This window comes from Oculina patagonica, chromosome 14, assembly GCF_052425735.1.
Source record: "Oculina patagonica isolate OP01 chromosome 14, crgOcupat, whole genome shotgun sequence".
NCBI lineage: Eukaryota > Metazoa > Cnidaria > Anthozoa > Scleractinia > Oculinidae > Oculina > Oculina patagonica.
In genome coordinates, this window is record NC_135771.1 from 8,349,908 (window position 1) to 8,376,867 (window position 26,960).

The 26,960-nt window shown below is 40.4% G+C and overlaps 4 protein-coding genes and 1 pseudogene across 4 annotated transcripts in view; 4 read left to right on the forward strand and 1 right to left on the reverse strand.

The window, feature by feature from the left end:
- LOC144638156 (kelch-like protein 25) overlaps nt 1-15,010 on the forward strand; it is a 38,259-nt gene extending 23,249 nt beyond the window's left edge. Inside the window, exon 2 of the mRNA XM_078497355.1 lies at nt 13,179-15,010. The gene's annotated coding sequence lies outside the window, so the exon portion shown is untranslated. The remainder of the gene's footprint in view (nt 1-13,178) is intronic.
- The window catches only part of LOC144638165 (kelch-like protein 11), a 90,450-nt gene continuing 65,549 nt past the window's right edge, over nt 2,060-26,960 (forward strand). Inside the window, exon 1 of the mRNA XM_078497363.1 lies at nt 2,060-4,870. Coding sequence (XP_078353489.1) covers nt 2,116-3,816 — 1,701 coding nt within the window. The 5' untranslated portion in view covers nt 2,060-2,115 and the 3' untranslated portion in view covers nt 3,817-4,870. The remainder of the gene's footprint in view (nt 4,871-26,960) is intronic.
- On the reverse strand, nt 8,163-11,268 carry LOC144638148 (kelch-like protein 11). Its single transcript, XM_078497342.1, has one exon. The coding sequence runs from the start codon at nt 11,171-11,173 to the stop codon at nt 9,323-9,325; it is 1,851 nt and encodes a 616-aa protein (XP_078353468.1). The 5' UTR covers nt 11,174-11,268; the 3' UTR covers nt 8,163-9,322.
- Nucleotides 11,390-13,171, forward strand: LOC144638163 (kelch-like protein 11). The gene has a single exon (XM_078497361.1). It carries the CDS (start codon nt 11,429-11,431, stop codon nt 13,142-13,144), a length of 1,716 nt encoding a protein of 571 aa, XP_078353487.1. The 5' UTR covers nt 11,390-11,428; the 3' UTR covers nt 13,145-13,171.
- On the forward strand, nt 24,626-26,767 carry LOC144638175 (kelch-like protein 2; annotated as a pseudogene).

A 26,960-nucleotide genomic window follows, 5' to 3' on the forward strand; every position in this document is an offset into this window, starting at 1 on the left:
TTGCGTTTCAAAATCTTTAGCTTCCTATTTGGACGGGAAACTGTCTGAATTTTTTTTTTGCTTTCAAGAATACCAAATTGCCAAACTCTCTTAAAAAAACTAATCTAAAAATCTAAATCGGCCTTGAAACAAACACTACAGGTCTCTGAACAAAGAAAAATATAAAAGAAGCTCTACAATAGTAGGGACCTATATACAGCTAATTCGAGAAAAGTTGTCGGAAAAAAGCACAAAATCGCACGCGACAAGACTTGAATTTTGCATATTGGCCTAGAGAAAATGTACAAGTTTGTATTTTTGCACATGAATATTCAATTTTTCCTCTCAGGAGGCCTTTTTCTGTAGCTTTACTTTTACTGTCGCATGTCATTGAGTTTCGAAAATTTTTCTAAAATTCAGCGTGGCTAAAAGTTCCTTGTTTCCACAAGTCTGACTAGGAAGAAAACATGCAAATTCGCGTTTACCATGTCGCCATCTTAGTAGTTTTTAGCACGTGCTGTAGCTCTCTACTTCTACCCATACTACCTTTCGTTCTGGTCGCGTGCACTTTTGTGCGTTTTTTCCGACAACCTTTCTCGAATTAGCTGTATAGTCAGAGGAGTTATGTCAGATGTTATGTCAGCTATAACTAATTAAGGTATCAGTGTACCGGCCCCAAAATTAACCATTTTAAAGAAAAATATATTTTGGTATTTTCACGTAGATCGCATTAAGACCTCTCATTCAAAAAAGTTACATGTAAAAAGATCGACTCTACACAAAGTTATGAAGGAAAACCATTCCTTGCCATTAACAATTTGATAATGATAGCTGTCAACAGGTTGTCTAAAGGAGCGCGGCGATACTACCGTTGTGTGACTATCAGAGTTCTTGGTTTTCGACGAGTTGCTTTGAGTGTTTTGCGCTGGCAAAATGCATAGTTTTCCTGATGTCAAAGAAGAAACATTTTTCCATTTCTATCTCAAGTTTGAACAATGTTGCAAAGGTAAAAACAAAAGATTTGCAGATGCGCCAGTAGATGGAGACAACGAGTTTATATTCACCGCTTGAAGCTGAACATCACGACCTAGCATCATGACCAGTCCCTCAACTTACTTAAGAATGCTTGCAATTCCACGTTTTCGTTGTTTTAAATCTAACATTTCTAAAACTGTTGCACTGTGACAAAAATTTTTATAACGCAAGCCGTAGAACTGATATCATGCAACATACCGTTTCCGGCCAGAAGCAACATTTGACACGCATGATCATTTTCACACGTCTTGTGTAATTAATCTCATTACACCCAACGAGATTACACCGGAAGAACGCCCCAAAATACATTTTCTTTCGTATCTCGAAAACAAAGTTTCGAAGAGAGAGGCGCACATTTTAAGTTCGTTTTCATTTCAGTTTTAACCGTTTTCGCTGAAATTTGGCAAGAATGTTGCCTGATAATCGATCAACAAAACAGTGTCGGCGAATTCTAATATTTTTCTTCTTTAAAAAGTTATGTCTGTTTAAAGAAAGAGAATAGTTGTTTTTTACACTCTGGAAGTTTAACTGCGTGTCAAAAACAAACCAGACAAGTAATCAATATTCCCCGACATAGTTTTTTAGAGAAAGGTGTGAAGAACACACAGCGATGTTGATCGCTTTTTCCCATTCAAATTTCTCCGGAAACGAACCCGATTTATGAGCCTTGGTACTGTTGGAAATAACACGCTCTATTTGGACAACGTTAATATTTCAACTTAAAATAAATACATCTCTGTAATCTTCAATTCCTAAGCTTTCAGAAAATATATTCCTTGCTGGGGTTTGCGTTAATTACCAGTTGGTAAGGCAGCTCCAACGCATGATGGTCATTTGGGGTACACTGATACCTTAAAAGCCCATGAGCTTATAGTCGGGAGGGCATATTTTCGAAATGATGTTTGCGTCTGAGATTTCGGCAGCTTATTTCCCTAATTTTGCGGTACCGAAAAAAAGAAAAAGAAAATAAAACACTGAGAAATAAAACAATACGTTTACGCGTGATGACGTCAACTCTGAATTCGTTCCCAGTTCTCTCCATCTGAGCAGACGGTTCAAAAGGAGTCTATATTTCACGGAAATAAGGTTATTCTCTGGAGTATGGAAGATCTGCAGCCTATCTCTGCTGCCGAACAAGCTTCATTCTGCGTGGAATTGACAAAGCGGCTCAACATGCAGCGAAAACAAGATCATTTATGCGACGTAACTTTGGTGACAAAAGATGACAAAGAGTTCAAGGCTCATAGAAATGTGCTTTCCGCAGCAAGCCCGTTCTTTCACAAGCTTCTTCAGAGCGACATGAAAGAGAATCGAGAAGGAATTGCTCGGTTCGAAGAGGTTTCGGGGTCTGTAATGGAAGATGTTTTGGAGTTCATCTACACAGGAAGTGTCGAGATCACTCAAGAGAACTCTAAAGATTTAATCGCTACAGCGAACTATCTTCTCATCCCGGGCTTGAAAACCGTTTCTGGCCGATTTCTAGAAGGACAGATGACCAAATCAAACTGCATTTCAACCTTTTATTTCGCTGAGAAATACCAGTGTGACGAACTCGTCGCTAACAGCAGGAAGTTTATCCACGCGAACTTCGTCTCTGTAGCAGAAATGAATGAATTCTTAAACTTGGAAGCGAAGGAAGTCGAGAGGTGGATTTCAAGCGATGAGATTTCTGTTGCATTCGAAGAAGATGTTTTTCGAATCATATCAAAGTGGGTTGAACAAAACAAAAGCGAGCGTAAGGCAGCTTTTGAAGAATTGTTTCGTCACGTACGGCTGGTTCTCCTATCGCGTGACTATTTGCTCGATGTCGTGACAAATGAACTCGTGCGTGAGAATTCTGTTTGCTTGAGGCTGATCTCAGATTCTATAAAACTGACTACCTTTGCTAGTGAAGATGATGATCTGCCGCTGTCACCGAGAAAAGGGCTTGAAACTCGCGTCATTGTAGCTTGTGGAGGGAAATATACTTTTTGTTATCTCCCGGAGAAAAATGAGTGGAAGCGTTTGCCAGACGGGCTGTCAGGGAAAAATCAGAAAACCCAGATGAGGAAATTCCGCGATCAGTTGTACACCTTTCCTAAATATGGTAAGGCAGAGAGATACGATCCCTTTTTTAATGGTTGGTCTACTTTGGACCTGTACACTAGTTCTGCTGTGACTGTCGTTAAAGGAGAAATCTATGATATTGAAGTCAACACATCAACGAAAAAGACCACTATCAAGAGATACAATACGTGGTCGTGTTCGTGGCAGACAGTTCTCTCATCTCACGAGGGCTGCAGGGATGACTCTTGTGTTGTTGCGGCTGGCAATCATCTGTATGTTCTCGGTGGGATGCCGCCACAGCAATCGAAATACGTTACGAAAGCAGAGAGATTCGACGTAGTGGAAAACAAATGGCAGGAAATTGGAAACATGCAACAAGAAAGAGGTTATGCTTTTGGTGTGGCCACTCAAGGAAAGATTTTTGTTGCCGGGGGGAAGCCTTTGACTAGAACATGTGAGATGTACAATATTTCAACAAACGAATGGCAGTCTATTGCAAGCTTGAATGTGTATCGTGGATGTGCCAGTATGGTGTGTCTGAAGGGAACACTCTATGTGCTGGGTGGCACAAATGACTGTTCGCAAAGTGAATTGAGTGTTGAATGCTATGACCTTACTGTTAAAGAGGACAAATGGGTCAAGAAAACAACCATACCAGTGAAAGTGATCTCCAAGCAAAGTAAGGATACATTCTCTGGCTGTGTACTGAAGCTCTCTAAAGGAGTACTGGACAAAGTTTCCGTTGTTAAAGAATAGTTTTGAAGGGAAAACGCAAAAGAGAAAGGAGACTGGGAAAAGGAAACGAATCCTGTCGTTAATATTTCGGCCCGTCTTTGCTCGCCTTTTTAAACACGCTGGAACTGCTTTTTTTTTTAAACATTTTAAAACATTTAATCCTTGGTTAAATGGAGCCAAAACAATGGAAATTAAGGTCGCGGAAATTAACGCCCCACTTAATTAACGGCGCGGAAATTAACGTTAACAAAAATTAACGCGACTTAAATTAACGCGAATTTTTGAGATTCGCGTTAATTTCCTATAATAAGGTATGTGGTTTGCTCAATGTGAGAACCTGTCTGTTAACTTTAATTTCGCGTTTGAAAGATGAAGCTGTCAGTTAGATTTGCTGTAAATGTACCTTGGAAAACGATTTTCATGCATTTACAGTAAAGTTTCATTTCAAGTTTCATTTCATTTTTCGAGATACATGTAAATTCACTGCAGAATGTATTTACATTAGCATTTACATTAACATATTTACGATATCGTATCGAGTATGTTTTACATAATTCAGTCTCACTCAACTAGAAACTTTTGGTAGCTACCTTAAGGCCTGGCCAAACGGAGACGCAAGTTGACAACTTGCGCCTACTTGCGTCTCCGTTTCTGAACAGGACTTTTGTGCACTTGTGTTGACTTGCGTTCACTTTTGTGATCAAATTTGCACCAAGTTTTCACCGTTTGGCCATCCAGCGATAGTCAACGCAAGTCTTGTACTGAATTGCAGTACGCGCAGTAGCATTGAAATGGCTTTTTTGACAACTTTCATGCAGTTGTAAGTAAACTTGCGATTCCGTTTGGCCAGGGCTTTAGGTTAAAGAGATGTTGAATTTCCATAAAAAACACTTCTATTGCTTAAATGTTTACTTACCGACAGCGGATCGAAGGTGCGAGTATACACGAGCGTGACTTTTTTTCAATGCTAGCGCGCGTGCTCAAGATCGTCACGTGTCACACCATTCTCGTTCCCAGAACCACCGCGTCTACTTGTCAGTAACAAGGAGGATCAAGGGCTCTGGGAACGAGATTAGTTGTTTAAATATCGATTTGAATGTCCCCAAGAACTGAACCACGAGGACTTGAAAATACGAAAGTGTTACTACCAAAGCAAACAATGAACGTAGGTTTGCGTGACCGAAGAAAGGGCAAAAATAGAAGCTATTAAAATCACGGGAGAAATATGAATCGCGCTAAAAGTTAAAAAGTCACGCGGATGTTTAAAATGTTTAAATTGTTTTCTCCTTGTATTTTCTCTTTTAAGCGTAAGCATTTTGCAGCTTTTTAATCCTTTTATTGTTGTAAATATTATTTTTTGTCCGTTGTACAGATATGATGATATCATATAGCTTATATACATAATTGTGGGAAAGCGCCTCGTATGGGTTCTTTCGTCCCGTTCGCGCTCTCCCCTTTGAAAAAATGTTTTTGTAATTTTGTATTAGTATATACATTCATTAACACTATACTACTTTTTGTTATGTTTACTAAATGGCGCGAGAAAATAACAAAAATCGTGCAAGAAATTACGTTTTAGCTTTCGCAAGGCTGCAGTGTTGGTTTTTCCTGTAAGGCAATCTTACAGCAAAGTTGTAAGTCTGAACGTTCAGCGCGAGCACTTGGTAGCTTCGAATTTACGCCATCTTATTAATGTTTATGTGTTGAATTGTTTTATAGTTAAGCTAAGTCTTGTTTTAGCTTAACATGATTCTAAACTGAAGGTATATCCGCGTTAAAATAAAGTGATTTTATTTGAAATTCAGCGAATAGTGTGAATAGTGTTATTCTTGCACTTTTAGTAACTAATCAGAGCGCACAAGAAACACTTCTGACTTGATGAAGTCGAGACTTGGAAGGACCCTTTGCCCGGGAAGTGACCAAGCCTATCGCTATCGTCACAAAACCTGCTTAGCAACGCAAATAAAAATAGTCAAGTCTTATTTGGACCAAGGGTCTGAAAACACTGGAGCTTATCCCGATTTTAGAATGGGATGCTAGTCCATCGCAGGGTTGACCCCCAGATTCGAAGGTTCCCATTTATACTACTGGGTAGCGAGTAGCCAGTGTCTCGTCTAAGAACAAAATGCAATGACCCAGGCCGGGGCTCGAACACGGACTGATCGATTCGGAGTCCAGCGCGCTAACCATTAGGCCAACGCCCCTTCCATGCTTAGTGACGTAACGCTTCTTTACCATGGTAACCAGGGCGGGATAAAGCTGGTGACAACCCTGCTTACACGTGTTTCTTGTTGGTTGATAGAAATTCATTTACATCACTTATTCACTTTTTTCGTTGAAGGTTTTTATTTTAGCATGTAATACATCTTGGAAGACAAGTTATTTCTATAGAACGGAGAAACGGATGAATGCTTTGCACGTGAACAATCTTTGAGAATTACTTCACGTTAAAAGATCATTTTCCTATAATGTATTTACAAGTCATAATCAGTCACATGCAAGTTCATAAACTTAATAAATAAACCATTATCCGCTAAATTCCGGGTTCTTATGTTCTAATATCTTATGTTTAAATGGACTAGGACAGTAAATTTTGACAACTATTACTAATCTTCTTAAAGGAGCTACGAAGAGGGTGGTGAATTCTTAAAATACGGGGTTTAGAGAGTTGCAGTTATTTTCCAAGAGACTGGATCAGCAGTCTGTTTATATCCTCCAGCTGTTCAGACACATTTTGCTTCAAAGGTCGATAGTCACTCTTCATGCTTTTGGAAGCAATAACTGAGTACAGTTAAGGAGCTTTATGCATAACTGCAAGGTACACTTCATGAAGTTATTGAATATGCGAGTCTTCAATTATCATACACTTTCCCTGAAAATACTGCTGAAATAGCGTTCACTTGAATGGGCGTCATACACCAGGGTTTCATAAACAAACAAGTTAGAACCAGCTTGTACAGCATATTAAAAAAAACCCTTACTGATTAAAATATAAACATCATTAAAATACATTGTAGCCATGATATATTGCAATTCCTGAGTTTTAATTGGTTTACAGGCGGTGTTATATGAACTCATATTCCATAAACCACAGATGTGAAAGGGGTGCGCGTTAGTAATTATTCCACTCGCGCTTGTTGGCATTCTCGTCCCCAGAGATGGAAATGCAGGATGATATTACAATATGTGTTGTTTGAACAGCTGGCTCTCTGTTGATGGATCTCTAAAACTAGAAACTTTCTATAACCGGTACATTGTATTCTAACTCAACTTAAACTATCATAAATGAATGTCTCCAGCGTCTTTAATGCGCTATTATTGTCTGGCGCATCCCCCGCATAATGGGGGACCAAAATGGAGTAAATTTGAAGTGAAAGCCCCGCTTTTGCCCCGCTCATGCCCGAGGGGAGGGGGGGGGGGAGGGGTCGGGGGTTATTTGGGAAAATCGTGGAAGTAAAATCCCAGCTAGCTAAGCTAGAGCTGACCACTTCTCTTATAGCGGAAAGGTGAGTTTTGTGTAAAATGTTCAACGTGGATCAGTGACAAAGCAGTCGGCAAGCGTCCGACGGAATCACGCAAAGTGTCTAATGTTTCATCCCAAGTAAAACTTGCCCTGTGAATTTTCTAATGTGTGTAGCAACTCACATAATGTTTTTTCAGGAAGATTATCTGATTTGTTTGTCTTCTCATTGGAACCACATGCATGGAGCTTATACTGCGAGAGATTTGAAATTTCCTTTCCGCGATTTTGTTGAGACAGGTCGACTTGGAAAGTACGAATTCAAAATAAACTTCTTTAATCATTCCCCATTACTTTAACAAATGTCTGTCCGTATAATGTGTAATGCCTCAGACGTTGAAAATAAAGCATAACCTATCTCAGACTAGAGTCCACTTCCTCTTTGGTGGAAGCGTTTTCCGCTAACTCAAACCGATTTGAACGGATCGGACAAACCCCATGGACTAAACTTTGTCCATGCGTCGAAAATGGACGTTGTCCAATTAACTCCATTCGTCGAGGGCCCTGCTGAATTCGGGGGAAGGGGGTGGTATAAATCCCATTTCGCAGCCTATTGTTTTCCCAAATGTTCAAAATCCCAGTTCCAGTTCGATTATTTTTCGTTCTGTGATTCCCATTTCCAGCGACTAAGTCCCAGTCCCAGTACCTATTTTGCCTAAATCCCAGTTCTCATTTTACTCGGCCTTCAGGACGCTTCATGTTCAACCGACCTAACTTGTGCTCTGAAAATTTTTTGTCAACTTTTACAAGAGAGTTACACTGAGCGAGGAAGGAGTTTAACAAGCAAAAGAGGCAACACAGGGTAAAAAGCCCAATGGATTTACTTGGAAACTTCTTTATTGTGGAATGAACTCACAGTCCTCAAACGCCTACTACATCGGACGCGTTTAACTGTGAAATAAAGAAATATCACTAAAATACTGTTCAGTAATAAGTTGAAACGACATGACATAAATTTTATCTACTACAGCTATTATCATGAGTTATCTATTATTATTTTATCACTTTAGTATATCGCTTTAGAATATTTTAGGTCGTAAAATTTCGCTACCGAAAATGTTTGCACGATCGTTCAAGCTCAGAATCCCTGATACACTTTACAAGTCTGCTACTAGTGCTACGAATGGTGAAATTACCGTAGTTTACACCATATTACAACAAAAAGAGAATGAAAAAGCTCGTTAACGAATGAACGTCACCAACAAACTATCTGATTTTTACTTACACTATAATAAGCAATTAAATTTATATCTGCAAACGTCCACAACTTAATATAGTGTTGTCTTCGGCGTAAACTTCAAATCACTCACATTTTGCGAGCTTGCAAGCGATAAGTTCGATCCTTCTTTTGACAAAATAAATATACAAGAATTGAAAATCCTTTACGCATAAACAAAACTAAACAGATCTAGGAAAAGAGTCTTGCACGTTTTATTGATTATGCTGTCAAACCGCGATTTTATCGCTTGGTCTTGTTTTATCTCCACCCAGCACGGCGGGAAATAGTTTTCTTATAGATTATATCGTTTGACATGGTCAAGAGCACAAAATTTGAAAGGGTTCAGAGTCAACTTTTACCTGTCCGCCATTTCGGACCTCTAAGAGGGTTTTGGTTTAACCTCTTCCCACCCCTCCCACCGCCCCTACAATGACTACATTTAACATATGTCCCGAGAGGGGTACAGTTCTATAACTGCAGTGTAACCCGCGTGGAATTCGCTGAGATGACGAGCAGTTTAAATGGAATGCACAACCTTTCTTCGTTTCTATAGTGGTCTCTACAGATCTGGAAACAAGTTAGTTTTGTCCCCTCAGATCTAAAGTTTGAGGGAGCATCGAGATTGTTTGTGGCTTAATGCGATTCTAGGGAAAACAAAACTAACTTTTACACCCAGGACGGCTTATTCAGCCTCGAATCTTAACTGAAGACCTAAATTTACACAGGTTTCTCAAAATATCACAATCCAACTGGTTTAAGAATAAGTGGCCAAATATTGGCTGTACAGGTTATCCAAATGACGTTGATTGGGACGCTGTACTAAATGAAAAAGGTGACGATGGGGGCGCTCCAAATGAAAAACCTGATGAAGCCACTCCAAATGTAATAGGCGTTAACGGGGTCGCTTTAACTGCAATAGGCGATACTACTTCCTGGACAAGGCAAAGTCTGTCCAGTACTCCTTTGGAGAGCTTCAGTACACAGCCACTGAATGAATCTTTACTTTCTTTGGAGATCGTTTTCACTGGTATGGTTGTCGCCTGGATCCACTTGTCCTCTGTAGGGTCATAGCATTCAACACTCAATTCGCTTTGGGTACAGTTTCTTGTGCCACCCAGCACAAAGAGCTTTTTGTTCAGACACACCATACTACCATAGACGCGAATAACATTTAAGCTTCCAATAAACTGCCATTCGTTTGTAGAAACATTGTACATCTCACATGTTGTCGTTACCTTTCTCAATTTGTTTCCACCTCCAGCAACAAAAATCTTTCCTTGAGTGGCCACACCAAAAGCACCGCCTCTCTCTTGTTGCATGTCAGTAATTTCTTCCCATTTGTTTTCCACAGTGTCGAATCTTTCCGCTTTCGCAACATACTCCGATTCCTGCGACGGCTTGCCACCGAGAACATACAAATAATTACCAGCCGCAACAACACAAGAGTCTTGCCTGCAGCCCTCCTGAGATAACAGAACTGTTTGCCATGAACACAGCTCCACATTGTACCTTTTGATGGTGGATTTTTTCGTTGATGTATCGACTTCAATAGCATAGATTTCTCCTTTAACGACGGACACCACAGCAGAATTTGTGGGCAAGTCCAAAGTAGACCAACCATTGAAAACGGGATCGTATCTCTCTGCCTTACCAGTTTGAGGGAAGGTGTGCAACTGATCACGGAATTTTATCATCTGGGTTTTCTGATTTTTCTCTGACAGCCCGTCTGGCAAACGCTTCCACTCATCTTTCTCTGGGAAATAACAAAAAGTGTATTTGCCACCACAAGCTACAACGACGTGTGTTTCAAGCCCTTTTCTCGGTGACTGCGGCAGATCATTATCTTCACTTGCAAAGGTATTCAGCTTTATAGCATCTAAGGCCAGCTTTAAACAAGCAAAATTCTCTTGCACGATTTCATTTGTCACGACATAGAGTAAATAGTCACGCGATAAGAAACCAAGCCGAACGTGACGAAATAATTCTTCCAAAAATGCTTTTCGCTCGCTTTTGTTTTGTTCAACCCACCTTAATATGATTTTAAAAACATCGGCTTCGACTGCAACAGAAATCTCATCACTTGAAATCCACCTCTCAACTTCCTTCGCTTCCAAGTTTAAGAATTCATCCATTTCTGCTACAGAGGCGATGTTCGCGTGGATGAACTTCCTGCTGTTAGCGATAAGTTCGTCACACTGGTATTTCTCAGCGAAATAAAAGGTTGAAATGCAGTTTAATTTGGTCATCTGTCCTTCAAGAAATCGCCCAGAAACTGTTTTCAATCCCGGAATGAGCAGATAATTCGCCGTGGCTATCAGGTCTGCAGCCTGATTCTCCTGAGTGATCTCGACACTTCCTGTGTAGATGAACTCCAAAACATCTTCCATTACAGACCCCGAAATCTCTTCGAACCGAGCAATTCCTTCTCGATTCTCTTTCATGTCGCTCTGAAGAAGCTTGTGAAAGAACGGGCTTGCTGCGGAAAGCACATTTCTATGAGCCTTGAACTCTTTCTCATCTTTCGTCACCAAAGTTACGTCGCATAAATGATCTTGTTTTCGCTGCATGTTGAGCCGCTTTGTCAATTCCACACAAAAAGAAGCTTGTTCTGTAACGAAGATAGGCTGTAGATCTTCCATGCTCCAAAGAATAGCCGTATTTTCTGAAAATTTAGGTTCTAACCGTCTAGCGTCTTTATATTAGACGGAGAAAAAGAAGCGAAAGTTCGAGAAGAGAAGGTATCTCATCAGGAGGTCTCCTCGTGATGACGTCATCTCTGGATTAGTTCCCAGTGTCCTCTTCTTCTTCCGCTTTCGATTTTGATGATATCTAAGCGAGACGGTTCAAAAGGAGTCTTTATTTTAAGGTAATAAGGCTATTCGATTCTCTGGAGTATGGAAGATTTGAAGCCTATTTCTGCTGCCGAACAAGCTGCTTTCTGTGTGGAAATGACAAAGCGACTCAACATGCAGCGAAAACAAGATCATTTATGCGACGTAACTTTGGTGACGAAAGATGACAAAGAGTTCAAGGCTCACAGAAATGTGCTTTCCGCAGCAAGCCCGTTCTTTCACAAGCTTCTTCAGAGCGACATGAAAGAGAATCGAGAAGGAATAGTGCGGTTCGAAGAGATTTCGGGGTCTGTAATGGAAGATGTTTTGCAGTTCATCTACACAGGAAGTGTCGAGATCACTCAGGAGAACTCTAAAGATCTAATTGCTACAGGGAACTATCTTCTTCTACCGGGCTTGAAAACAGTTTCCGGACGATTTCTAGAAGGACAGATGACCAAATCAAACTGCATTTCAACCTTTTATTTCGCTGAGAAATACCAGTGTGACGAACTCATCGCTAACAGTAGGAAGTTCATCCACGCGAACTTCGCCTCTGTTGCAGAAATGGATGAATTCTTAAACTTGGAAGCGAAGGAAGTTGAGAGGTGGATTTCAAGCGACGAGATTTCAGTTCCAGACGAAATAGATGTTTTTAGAATCATATTAACATGGATTGAACAAGACAAGAGCAATCGGAAAGCAGCTTTTGAAGAATTGTTTCGTCACGTGCAACTGGTTTTTCTATCGCGTGACTATTTGATAGATGTCGTGACAAATGAATTCGTGCGAGAGAATTCGGATTGTTTAAAGCTGGCCTTAGATGCTATAAAGCTGACTAGCTTTACAAGTGAAAATGATCGTCCGCAGACACCGAGAAAAGGGCTTGAAACACATGTCATTGTAGCTTGTGGAGGGAAATACACTTTTTGTTATCTCCCGGAGAAAGATGAGTGGAAGCGTTTGGCAAACGGGTTGTCAGAGGATATTTTCTTTAAGACTTCGATGATAAACTTTCGCGATCAAATGTACACCTTTCACTATGACAAGGCAGAGAGATACGATCCCGTTTTTGATGGTTGGTCTACTTTGAATTTAGTGCCCAGGGGTTCTGCCATGGTGACTGTAGTTAGAGGAGAAATTCATGTTATTGAGGTGAACACATCAACGAAAAAATCCACTATTCAAAGATACAATGTTGAGCGGTGTTCATGGCAGACAGTTCAGTCATCTCACGAGGGCTGCAGGGTAGAGAGTTGTGTTGTTGCTTCTGGTAATCATGTGTATGTTCTTGGTGGTAAGCCGCCACAGGAATCTGAGGACGTTGTGAAAGCAGAGAGATTCGACACTGTGGAAAACAAATGGGAGGAAATCGCAGACATGCAAGAAGCGAGAGCCAGGGCTTTTGGTGTGGCAACTGATGGAACGATTTTTGTTGCCGGAGGAAGACACGGATGGGGAACTACATTGAAAACATGTGAAATGTACAATGTTTCTACAAACGAGTGGCAGTTGATTGCAAGCTTGAATGTTAACCGTGAATGGGGCAGTATGGTGTGTGTGAAGGGAACCCTCTATGTGCTTGGTGGCACAAGGGACTATTCACGAAATGATTTGAGTGTTGAATGCTATGACCCTACAGAGGACAAATGGATCAAGAGGACAACCATACCAGTGAAAACGATCTCCGAAAAAAATGAGGATACATTCACCGGGTGTGCACTGAAACTGTCCAAAGGGGTACTGGACAAAGCTCGCGTTGTTAAACTAAAAGAATAGTCCCTCAACTGTTTTGCACTGTTGTGTTTGAAAGCTCCACTTACCCTTAAACTCGGGGTGGGAGGGAGGGGAATCACCTGGATCTGGAAAAAATAATAGCAGATTGTGAGGAAAACGAAACCTGATCGATCCCAAGGGAAACAGTTATCCCTTCAGTGCTCGAAATTAGCGGTTGTCCGGTGGTCCGAGACGACTAAAAGTGCGTTCGGGCAACCAGTTTTTTAGAAATTTAAAAGCCTGGTTGCCCGAGAAAAAACCGCCGGACAACCAAAGAATTTACATGACCGTAATCACCCAACAGAAATTATACAAACAAAAGAAGTTAAAAAATTTAAACACGAAAATAGCTTTAAATAGTTCTCTTCTAATCGATAGAATCCACCAAAATTCTTAGAAAAAGGAAATCGAAGGTTAAAATAGTTAATTGGACGTTTGTCGGAGTTCAATAAGCCAGGAGAATAAGCTTGCCGAGTCGTCTTCTAACATGTACAGACCTCGTCAATGATATTATGGTGCACGTGAGTTGCAAGTGACTAATTAGGCATGCAGATTTGCATGACTTCAACAATATCTTGCTTTTGAATGCATTTCTTGCCTTTATCTTGCATCTTGTCTGGGAATCATTTATATTTAGCTGTTTTTAGTTTAGTGTGTTTTGCGGGTGTAGGGATTTATGAAATTAATACACCGTTTTTTAAAGTACAAAGGAGTATTTCCATTCACTTTAAAAGTAAAAGTGTTGCATTAATTTATTTTAAAGGAATTCTGCAGTTTTGTTTAGGATGGGCTGTTTCACACCGCTGTGAATGTAAAACAAATGTTATATCGTCTCACGGCCTGAGAACAAAACTTTTAACGAAAAAACATACAACACTTCATACGGACAACCAAGTCCTCAGCAGGGCAACCAAAGTCAATGGTTAGGTTGTCTTACTCTTTGCCATAAGGACAACCTGGATTTTTTTCTAATTTCGAGCACTGTCCCTTATGCCTACAGGTTTGCTTAATAGAGTCTGTTTGTTAGCTTTAGATAAGGGCTTGAAAGAGAAAGCTGACAGTTGAAGATCTACTGTAAACGCTTCTATGTTGGTTTAACGATTTAAATACATTTTACAGCAAAGTTTCATTCCAAGTTTACCATTTTCCGACATTAATTTACAGTCGAATGTATGAATATATTTATGGCATCGTTTCAAGTGTGTTTTACATCATTCAAATTCACCCAAGATCTTTTTCCTTTGATTTAAAAGATGTTAAATTCCCATCCGATACAATTAACAAACACTATTCTTTCGAAAGTGTCTACTTACTGACAGATTGATGATATTAATAGCAGTATATGTGTGAGCGTGACTTTTTTAAACCTAGCGCGTGTTCCGTGAAGAAGATCGTCACGTGTCACACAATTCTCGTTTCCAGAACCCCCGCATCTCCTCCACATCTCCTTGATTGCTTGTTTGAATATCGATTTGAATGGTCCTAATAACTGAGCCACGAAGTCTTAGAAGTAAATAAGTGTTCTAGTACACTACCAAAGCAAAATGATCGTAGGTTTGCGTGACAAAGAGAACAAAAAAGGGGGGACTATAAAAATCAAGCGTGAAGTTATAAGATAATACACGCAAGATGTTTTAAATGGCGTAAACATTTAATTAACAAAACCGTGCGAGAAAATATTACAGTTTTAGCTTTCGTGGCACCGTAATTTTATCCTTTTATGAAAGAGAAACTTATAAGGTTGGATTGTAATGTTAGTTAAGTGTAGTTTAGTCATATTTTAGCTTTCCAAGATTCTAAACTGTAAGAATCATCGTGTTTAAATAAAGTGGTTTCATTTAAAATCTAGTGGATAGTGTAGGTTATCATGTATTTTAGTAGCCAATCAGAGCAAACAAGAAACACTAGTAACTTGATGAAGTCGCGACTTGGAAGGATTATTCGCCTGGGAAGTTACAAGCCTAACGCTTTCGTCACAAAATTAAACCTGCTTAGCAAAGTTAATAAAAGTATTAAGAAAGTCTGCATCGGTTGTCTCAAAACGCCGGAGCTTATCCTGACTTCAGGATCGGATGCTAGTCCATCGCAGGGTTATCCCCAGATTCGCCGGTACCCCACCTGGGTAGAAACAGGCACTATGAGAGTTAAGTATCTTGCCCAAGAACACAACTCAGTGACCCCAGGCTGGACTCGAACCCGGACCGCTCGATCCCGAGTCCAGTGCACCAGCCATTAGACCAGCGCATCTTCCATGCTTGTCCCTGGGACAAATTTCCTCCTCCTCCCCCCGGTGGGGGACTACCATGTAAAAGTGACGAAGGTTTTCGTCGGAAATTTTGAAAGGACCCCCTAAAAGGTACAAACAAGAGAGGATATCCTCTCTTGGTACAAAAACTTGCTTGGTGGGTGTATCTTAAATTCATTTTCATCTCTAAAAGTTATCAATATGAAACCGCCGGAAGTCGTGTTCCTTTTTCTTCATAAATGCCATAGAAAGAAAGCACCGTGATATTCCAAAAATAAGACCTGCACTTGTATTTGCACATAAATGTACTTTTAAGGTGGGCTTATATTTGGGAGGGGCTAAAACACAGGAGAGAGGAGGCCGGGGGGGGGGGGGGGGGGTGGTGGTGGTGGTATTTTCGGAGGGAAATTTGCGTTTTAAAAATCTTTGGGTTTCTATTTGGACGGGAAACTGTCTGAAAAATTTTTTGGTGCATTTAAGAATACCACATGGCCAAAATCTCTAAAAAAAAACTATGCAAAACCCATAACGGACTTGAAACAAACATTACAAGTCTCTGAACAACGAAAGATATAAAAGAAGCTCGAGCTCTACAATAGTTGGGACCTATAGTCAGAAGAGTTATATGTCAGATGTTTCGTTATAAAAGAGATATTACTAATTATAAGCCCATGAGCTTAGCATATTTCCCTAATTTTGCCGTACCAAAAAAAAAAAGAAAAAGAAAATAAAACACTGAGAAATAAAACAATAGATCCACTCGTGATGACGTCAACGTTAAATTCGTTCCCAGTGTTCTCTCCCTTGGCCTCTTCCGCTTTCGATTTGGACATCTGAGCGAGACGGTTTAAAAGCAGTCTATATTTCACGGTATTAAGGTTATTCTCTGGAGTATGGAAGATCTGCAACCTATCTCTGCTGCCGAGCAAGTGTCATTCTGTGTGGAATTGACAAAGCGGCTCAACATGCAGCGAAAACAAGATCATTTATAAAGCTGAGTAGCTGTACGAGTGATAATGATGACCTGCCGCAGTCGCCGAGAAAAGGGCTTGAAACACATGTCATTGTAGCTTGTGGAGGGAAATACACTTTCTGTTATCTCCCAGAGAAAGATGAGTGGAAGCGTTTGGCAGACGGGTTGTCAGAGAATCGAAACTACCAAACCAAGATGATAAACTTCCACGATAAGTTGTACACCTTTCACCGTGGTAAGGCAGAAAGATACGATCCCGTATTTAATGGCTGGTCTACTTTGGACTTAAGTTTGCCCACCTCTTCTGCTATGGTAACTGTCGTCAAAGGAGTAATCTATGCTATTGAAGTCGACACACGCACCCAAAAATCTACTATTCTAAGATACAATGTTGAACAGTGTTCAGTTATCAGATTTGATAACCTCGTGACGTCACAACATGGCGCCATTTCGTAACTCGGGGAGATTTCGGAGGATATCTCGTTTGTTCGTCTATTTTTCGGTTGTGTTCGTGTGTTCTACCCATAGTTCTACGCGATGACCTTGAGAGAAAGATGAACTTCAAAAGTGCATAAAATGGCGAGCATCGGTGGTGAGTTGTGCGGGTATTTGTTTGACGATTTGAAGAGATCGCTCGAGGATGACAGTTCATTCCAGATATGTTTATATTCTTTGCCGTCAATTTTAAGTCAGTTGCGCATTTTTGTGGAACACGTAGAAAAAATGCTGTGTTCTTCAGTTATCCTTCTTTCGATTTATCGCTTGCTCATCCGAGGGCACAAAGAATTGTACGAGGGCACTATGGTTTTGTGATTTGCTCTCTGATTCCTCTACTGTCCGCCATGTTTAATTGTTTGTGTTTCTAGTGTACGTTCTATAGAATGAGTAGACTTAAGTGGCTAAATAATGGATTTTCGCATAAAGAAAATCGTTCGTTTGTTTCTTTACTGCTTATGTTTGGAGGGCTTAGTGCTACCGTCCGTAGTCCTTTTGTGGTTGACAGTGAAATCAGCGAAGTATGAGCAACACTATCGCGGCACGCAGTCTCGAAGTCTTTGAATTTATGAGTGCTTAGAGTATGGCCGCTGTATGCGCATTGGAATTTTAGCGGGCTTTATTTTGTTTGTTAAACACGCTTTCAGTTCGCCCTAATCCTTCGCGCAACCCGCTTACAGAGCGAGTAATACACATTTATCTGTTTATTCGACTAAACCATCGCGCAACACGCTTTCAGAACGACTACTACACATCTACTTTCCAATCTTGGACATATCCTTCGAACAATATGAATGTTGTTATGTAATATCATGAACTGCGTTACTGCGGTAGACGGTATATTTATCTCTTTCATTTTGCATACAGATCTAGAAAATCGTTCGTTTGTTTCTTTACTGCTTATGTTTAGAGGGCGAAGTGGTACCGGCTACAGTCGTTTAGTGGTAGACAGTGAAATTAGCGAAGTATTATGAGCAATTGTTATCGCGGCACGTAGTCACAAAGTCTTTGAATTTGTAATGAGCGGGCTTTATTTTGTTTGTTATACACGCTTTCAGAACGAGTAATACACATCTGTTCAACATATTTCCTTCATGCAATCCGCTTACAGAACGAGTAACAGATCTGTTCAACTTATTCTTCGCGCAACACGCTTTCATAGCGAGTAGAATACACATCTACTTTTCAATCTTCAACATATCGGCTCCGAACAATTGTTATGTAAATTCGAAGCGCGTGACTGCGGTAGACGGTATATTTTTTCTCTTTCTTCTTGTCACGCTTATTAACCCAAATATTTCTTTATTCAACAGATCATCAAAGCAACTGACCGCCGAAGGCACTGCGACGAAGAAGTTCTGAGTATGAACTCAATAAACAACGCATCTTTTATTTCTCTACCTTTGTATCGGTTTCGTTCTTGTCTTAGTTAATAAATATTAGCAGCGTTGGTGATGAAATTGCTTCAAATAAAGGCATTCACGGTTATATTGGTGTACCAGTACACTTGCACAAATTCAAAAGTCTCAACAAATTTGGAGAAATACTATTTTACAAGCAAGGGGAATACAATAAAAGCTAATAAACTCCGGATGTCCGGAAAGCTAAGATCTAAGACCGCGCGCGTTCGATGACCTAATCTAAATATGCTTTGTCTGTTATTTTCGACAAGAATTTAAACGTAAATGCATGCGGCCAAATGGACATTCAAATCTAGACTTTTTTATCTTTAATTTAGTGCACAATTTGAATCGCATTTAACTGAGAGCCGTATAAACAAGCTTTCTTGAAATGGCCGCCATATTAAAATGAGAACTGTTGCCATGATAACATGTCACATGAGCTCAAACTTGGGGGTTGATTGGCTAATGGTTTGTTTTGGCCGTGATTATCAAATCTGATAACTGTGCCGGGCTGTTCATGGCAGACAGTTTTCTCATCTCATGAGGGCTGCAGGGAGCAGTCTTGTGTTGTTGCAGCTGGTAATCATCTGTATGTTCTCGGTGGGAGGCCGCCACAGACACGGGAATACATTGCGAAAAATGAGAGATTTGATACTGTGGAAAACAAATGGGAAGAAATCGCAGACATGCAACAAGCAAGAGGCTGTGCTTTTGGTGTGGCCACTCAAGGAAAGATTTATGTTGCAGGGGGGAGACAGAGTGTGGGAGGGTGGGCGTCATGGTTGACAGCATGTGAGATGTACAATATTTCAACAAACGAATGACAGTCTATTGCAAGCTTAACCCTTAACATGCTTAGCGCGGATTATTCCGGGATTTGGAGGAATGGCCATTCTGCCACTTATGACGTCACCAATTTACACGTCAGCAGATTTTTGTGATTTGCATCTTATAGAGCTGGGATAGATCTTTCCACAGGACTGTCCATCTTCAATATTGACTGAATTCCGACAGAGCTAATCGAAAAAAACGCGATCAGTTTTTGGTGTAAAATTGGTGCTAAAACAGGCCAAAATACCCGTACTTGATCATGATCTCCTTTCCAGGGTTTTCCATTGATTCAGATCAAAACTTTTCAGGCCAGTAGAAGGGGTGCACAGAGTAAAAGATAGAGAGAATAAGAAAGCAGAGAAAAACGAAAAGGAAAGGAGCAAAGAAAAAATCGGAACGGTTCAGCAAAAAAAAAAAAAAAAAAAATTGTACATTTTTACATGGAAATTTCATCAAAATCTTCCTGCATTGTCAGAAAGTGCATTTTTAGCAAATTTAGAGAACTTTTGGACCGTAGAGCCAAGAAAATCGATAAACGGTTAAAGAAACGCGTTTTTAGGAATAATTTCAGCATATTAAAGGTTAAATGTGTGTCGTGCGTGGGCCAGTATGGTGTGTCTGAAGGGTACACTCTATGTGCTGGGTGGCACAAATAACAGTTCACCAAGTGAATTGATTCTTGAATGCTGTGACCCTACAGAGGACAAGTGGATCCAGAAGACAACCATACCAGTGAAAACGATCTCCGAAGAAAGTAAAGATACATTCACCGGGTGTGCACTGAAACTCTCCAAAGGAGTGCTGGACAAAGCTCACATTGTTAAACTAAAAGAATAGTCCCGCAGCTGTTTGGAACGGTTATATTTGATCACTTCGATCTGAAAAATAATTGCAGATTGTGAGGAAAATAGGAAAACGAGAGCAGACTGGGAAGAGACGGAAGAGGAAATGAATCCAGTCGTTCATAACTTGACCTGTTGGCTTGCGTTTTTGTGTTTTCCACACAATAATTGTTTAACACTTTACATTTGATGCTTGGTCTCAAGGAAACGGTTGTCGTCTATGCAGAGTCTGTTTATTAGCTTCAGTTTAGCGCTTGACTGATGAAGCTGACAGTTGAAGATCTGTAAACGCTACTTCGTTGGTTTAACGATTTTCATACATTTTACAGCAAAGATTCCTTTCAAGTTTACCATTTTTCGACATAAATTTACAGTAGAATGAATGAACATATTTACCGCGTCGTTTCGAGTATGTTTTACATCATTCAAATTCACTCAAAATGATTTAAGAGATGTTAAATAATTTCCCATAAAATTGACAAACACTATTATTTCGAAAGTGTCTACTCACCGACAGATTGGTCAAGTGACCTTCAGCTCGAAGTAGCAGTAGGACTATTGTATGAGCGTGATTCTTTTTAAACCTAGCGCGCGTGCCCAACATCATCACGTGTCACACTTTTCTCGTTCCCAGAACCTCCGGGTCTACTTGTCAGCGGCAGGGAGGGTCAAGGGCTCTGGAAACGAGACTGGTTTTTAAATAGCGATTTATCTCCCCTAATTACATAACCACGAACATATAGAAGTGAATAACTGTTACAGTACACTGCCAAACCAAACAACGATTGTATGCTTGCGTGAGAAAAAAATAGCAAAAAATCGAGGCTATAAAAATCACGCAAGAAGTTAGAAAATTAAGTTAGAAGCTAAAATGTCACGTAAGATGTTAAAAATTGCACGAGAAGTTAACAAAAATCGTGTGAGAAGTTATAAAGTTCTAATATGTATAGCGGAGCTGTAGTGTTTGTTTTTCATGTAAGACAAACTTACAACAAAAGTTGTAAGCCAGAACTTTCATGGCGAACAGTTGGTAGCTGCGAATTTTCGCCATTGTATTATTTTTGTTGTTGGATTGTTAGGTATAGTTTAGCTTAGTCATATTTAAGCTTATCAAGATTCTTAACTGAAAGAAACACCATGTTAAAATAAAGTAATTGGATTTGAAACCAAGCGAATCGTCCAGGAAATTCATATACAGTGGAACCTGGATATAACGAAGGGCCAAGGGACTGGCAAATATGTTCGCTATAACGAGCGAGGTTTCGTTGTATGAAGGTTCTTTTCCATATGTTTTACTATTACTAGGGCGAAGAATATAGTTGGTTATATCGAGGACTTCGTTAGATAGAGGTTCGTTAGATCGAGGTTCCACTGTACTTAAACAAAGAATACTAGTATCTTGAAATCGTGGCTTGCAAGGTTCCCTCGCCCGGGATCACTATCACTTTCCTTACAAAACCTGCTCAGCAACGTAAAACAAAATTAACCAGCAAAATCTGCATCGTTCAAAGTGTCTCAAAACGCCGGTGCTTAACCCGGCTCTGTTCACGATGCGATGCTAGTCCATGGCAGGCTTAACCCCCAGATTCACAGTGAGTTGTGTCTTGCCCAAGAACACGACACAATGACACCGGCCAGGGCTCGAATCCAGACCGCTTGATCCGGAGCCTCTTTGCAGTTCTATCAAAACGGGAATTTTCAAAAGGAACAGATTCTTTTCGTTCCGTTAACGTGATGGGAAGATTTGAACTGTTCCATTTGAGGAAAAATTCTCACCGAAAGTTCCATGTAAGTGAAAAGTGCCACAGGATACTAACCATTAAGACACCGCGCCTCTCCAGCAACCGTGGGTGGAGCAGGCTGGTCACCCTGCTTTCAAATTCTTTCCCTCTACACGTTTTTCTTGTTGGCTGATAGAAATTTATTTACAACCTGAGCACTTTCCATTTGTATGGAAAAACCGGTTATTTCGGTTGGAAATTTAATGGAACGGGCCTTTCCATTGAAAAATTTTCGAAAAAAAAGAATACCTTCAGAGGTATCCCTCTTTCCCCGTTTCTCCCGGATTGACCGGAAATTTACTGTTCCGTTTGTTACAACCAGACCGTTCGTTGGCAAAGCAAGGTCAGCAATTGACATTTGAACGCTAAAATTTACCCGTTGAATCGATCAAATTTATCCAAAAATTCCTGTCGAGTGTAGATAGAGAGCGTTTCTTTTCAAAGAGCTAGTGTTTTTCCCTTGAACTTTTTTCACGGCCACATGAAGAAGGAGGATAAGGTAGAGAAGTTTCACCCTCGATCGCCATGCATGGTTTTTTTTGGACCCAGGCTCATCGCAGTGTTCTCATAATGGAATTTTCAAAAGGAACAGCTTCTTTCCATTCCGTTTATGTGATGATAAAAAATGCACTGTTCCATTTGTCGAAAAAATCTCACCGAAAATTCCATGTAAATGGAAAGCGCCCCCTCTTTTTTCATTGAAGGATTTTATTACAGCATGTAATACATCTTGAAAGGCAAGTTATTTCTACAGAACAGAGAAACGGATGAATACTTTGCATGCGAACAATCTTTGAAAATTACTTCACGTTAAAAGATTGTTTTACAAAATATATTTACAAGTCACAGTGAGTAGTGTGCAAGTTCATCAACGTAATGAATAAACGGTTATCCGCGAATATTAACGCGAGTTTCAGGTTAGGAGTTTACAGACGTTCCATTCCTTACATTAAAGGGACTGAGTCACAGTAATTTTTAACAACTATTTTCTATTTTCTTAAAGGAGCTACGTAACGGGTGCTGATTTTTTTTTAAATACCAGGGTGAGAGAGGTGCAGTTATTTTCCAAGAGACTGGATCAGCAGTCTGTTTATGTCCTCCAGCTGTTCAGACACATTTTGCTTCAAAGCCCGATAGTCACTCTCCATGCTTTTGCAAGCAATGACTGAGTACAGTTACAGCAAGGCGCCCAAAAGTGTGACCACTTTTAATTTATTCGCATTCTTTCGTGCAGATTTAAACCAATCAAAAGCCGTAGATAGCTTGCAGTTGTCTTCTGATTGGATTAAATCTGCACGAAAGAATGTGAATAAATTAAAAGTGGTCACACTTTTGGGCGCCTTGCTGTAAGTAGCTGTATACATAACTGAGGGAGCACTATATAATGTTATTTAATAAACATCATTAAAATCCATTGTAGCCACGGTATATTGCAATTCCTGAGTTTTAATTGGTTTACAGGCGGTGTTATATGAGCTCATATCCCATGGACCACAGGTGTACGCCTCAGTAATTATTCCACTCGCGCTTGTTGGCATTCTCATCCCCAGAGACTCTAAGTGTTCTTCTTAGCCGATTGAGCCTGGGGCACGAAGAACAAAGATTTAAATTTTCTTTGTTGAAAATTCAGCCAATAAAAATCATGTGTCTCCAGAGACACATGGAACTCATTACCAGAGATTATAAAATCTTCGACATCATAAAACGACTTCATTACAGCTGGCCACTTTTTCCCGGGGGGGGAGGAATAGACGTAGTGAACTTGTATTTTTATATTATTTTAATGTGTAAGTAGATAACGGAGATAATAATGTTGTTATTATTAAAATTATTTTTTAACATATATTTTTAACATGTTTATTTCTCGAAAGAAACTGGCTTATTTTAGCTAAGGCAAAATTCGTGTTTAAATGTATGTATTTTGTGCCCCAGGCTCAACCGGCTAAGAGGAACAAGCGGCTCTGTAGCCTGAGTATCAGGCTTTTCTAAAGGGGAAGGGAGAAAGGGTAGAAGCGCGAAAGGAAAGAAAAGCCTGACACAGACGCTTTTATTCCAGTTTTCCACCCCCTCACGGCGTGATAAGCGTCAACCAATCAAATTCATATCCGGTTGTCACTTGTGAAGCCGGTGGTAGATATAAGTGATAAGACACAATACATCTTGCAACAGTATTTATTTTAAATACCGATCCCGGCATTTTCACGGAACATATATCCTGTCCTTCCACGGCGAAAATTTCGAGAGTTTAAAGCATATCTTACAAATACAATTGAGCAAAAACAAACTAAACTAGCAAAACATGAAATAAACAGGAAACCACGCAGCGCAGACTATTATAAATGAAATGACCTCCAGACATTTCCTTGGCCACAATCTTACGGCTCTCCAAATAAAACTGTGCCCCTCAGAAAGAAGTGAGAAGCAAATTACGTCGAAAAACCGAATTTAACACAGAACGGCAAGGGTACAAATGTCACAAACGTAGGAGACGTGTTAGGCCCGTCACCTTTATTTTGCTAAAACTCCGAGGACGTCTTTCCGTTTCACAAGCAGCTTTCGAGGCATAACTTCTGTCCTCTATTACGTCTAATTCCAGGAAAAACTGTAGAGCGCCTTCAAGAGCCGTTTTGAAGTCGTCGCCTTCCATAAATACACTGAAAAACGTCGAGCGAAGTTTTCGTTCACCGTTCGTTCCCGTGGACATCAGTTCATAGAAGACGCCGTTATGAAATTTTTATTTCCGGTGGTGTGACGTCAGGGCCCATTGTGAATTACCCAATCAGCGCCACATCCAGAATCTGGATGTTCGACATGACCCAATCAAAGCGTTTGTGTCAGGCCTTCCTCTCCTCTTTCCTTCCTTACCCTCCCCCCTCCCCTTAGGAAGGCCTGATACTCAGGTTAGCGGCTCTGGGGACGAGAATGGAAACACTAGTGATGACGTCATCGGTGAATTCGTTCCCAGTGTTCTCTTCCTCTTCCGCTTTCGATTTCGGCATCTCAACGAGACGGTTCAAAAGGAGTCTATATTTCACGGAAATAAGGCTATTCTCTGGGGTATGGAAGATCTGCAGCCTATATCTGCTGCCAAACAAGCTGCTTTCTGTGTGGAATTGACGAAGCGGCTCAACATGCAGCGAAAACAAGATCATTTATGCGACGTAACTTTGGTGACGAAAGATGAGAAAGAGTTCAAGGCTCATAGAAATGTGCTTTCCGCAGCAAGCCCGTTCTTTCACAAGCTTCTTCAGAGCGACATGAAAGAGAATCGAGAAGGAATTGCTCGGTTCGAAGAGATTTTGGGGTCTGTAATGGAAGATGTTTTGGAGTTCATCTACACAGGAAGTGTCGAGATCACTCAAGAGAATTCTGAAGATCTAATTGCTACAGCGGACTACCTTCTCATCCCGGGCTTGAAAACCGTTTCTGGGAGATTCCTAGAAGGACAGATGACCAGATCAAACTGCATTTCAACCTTTTATTTCGCTGAGAAATACCAGTGTGACGAACTTATCGCTAACAGCAGGAAGTTCATCCACGCGAACTTCGCCTCTGTAGCAGAAATGGATGAATTCTTAAACTTGGAAGCGAAGGAAGTCGAGAGATGGATTTCAAGTGATGAGATTTCTGTTGCATTCGAAGAAGATGTTTTTCGAATCATATTAAAGTGGGTTGAACAAAACAAAAGCGAGCGAAAAGCAGCTTTTGAAGAATTGTTTCGTCACGTTCGGCTGGTATTCCTATCGCGTGACTATTTACTTTATGTCGTGACAAATGAACTCGTGCGTGAGAATTCTGTTTGCTTTAAGCTGACCTCAGATGCTATAAAACTGACTACCTTTGCAAGTGAAGATGATGATCTGGTGCAGTCACCGAGAAAAGGGCTTGAAACTCGCGTCATTGTAGCTTGTGGTGGGAAATATACTTTTTGTTATCTCCCAGAGAAAGATGAGTGGAAGCGTTTGGCAGGCGGGCTGTCAGAGAAAAACCAGGGAACCCAGATGATGAAATTCCGTGATCAGTTGTACACCTTTTTCTAAATATGCTAATGCAGAGAGATACGATCCCGTTTTTAATGGTTGGTCTACTTTGGACCTGTACACTAGTTCTGCTGTGACTGTCGTTAAAGGAGAAATCTATGCAATTGAAGTCGACACATCAACGAAATTGACCACTATGAAAAGATACAATACGTGGTCGTGTTCATGGCAGACAGTTCTGTTCTCTCACGAGGGCTGCAGGCAAGACTCCTGTGTTGTTGCGGCTGGTAATCATCTTTATGTTCTCGGTGGGATGCAGCCACATACAGGATACGTTACGAAAGCAGAGAAATTCGACACTGTGGAAAACAAATGGGAGAACATTGCAGACATGCAACAAGCAAGAGGCGGGGCTTTTGGTGTGGCCACTCAAGGAAAGATTTTTGTTGCCGGGGGAAGAAAGGACGGGATATGGTGGGCACAGTTGACAACATGCGAGGTGTACAATATTTCAACAAACAAATGGCAGTCTATTGCAAGCTTGAAAGTTAATCGTGTATTGGCCAGTATGGTGTGTCTGAAGGGTAAAGTCTATGTGCTGGGTGGCACAAATAACAGTTCGCAAAGTGAACTGAGTGTTGAATGCCATGAACCTAGTGGGAAAGGGGACAGTTGAAACATCAAAACAACCATACCAGTGAAAGTGATCTCCAAGCAAAGTACGGATACATTCTCTGGTTGTGTACTGAAGCTCTCTAAAGGAGTACTGAACAAAGTTTGCGTTGTTAAAGAATAGTTTTGTGTTTAAAAAGCAAAAAAAAGAGAGACTGGAAAAAGGAAACGTATCCTGCCCTTAATATTTCGGTCCGTCTTTGTTCACGAAAATACTGGAACTGTTTTTACAAAAAAAACATTTAATCCTTGGTCCCAAGGGAAACAGTTATGTGCATGGTTTACTCAATGTGAGAACCAATCTGTTAACTTCAATTTTGCGTTTGAAAGATGAAGCTGTCAGTTAGATTTGCTGTAAACCGTACCTTGGAAAGCGATTTTCATACATTTACAGTAAAGTTTCATTTCAAGTTTTATTTCATTTTTCGAGATTATGTAAATTTACTGCAGAATGAATTAACATTAGCATTAACATTAACAAATTTACAGCATCGTTTTTCGAGTATGTTTTACATCATTCAGTCTCACTCAACTAGAATCTTTTGGTAGCTACCTTAAGGCCTGGCCAAACGGAGACGCAAGTTGACAACTTGCACC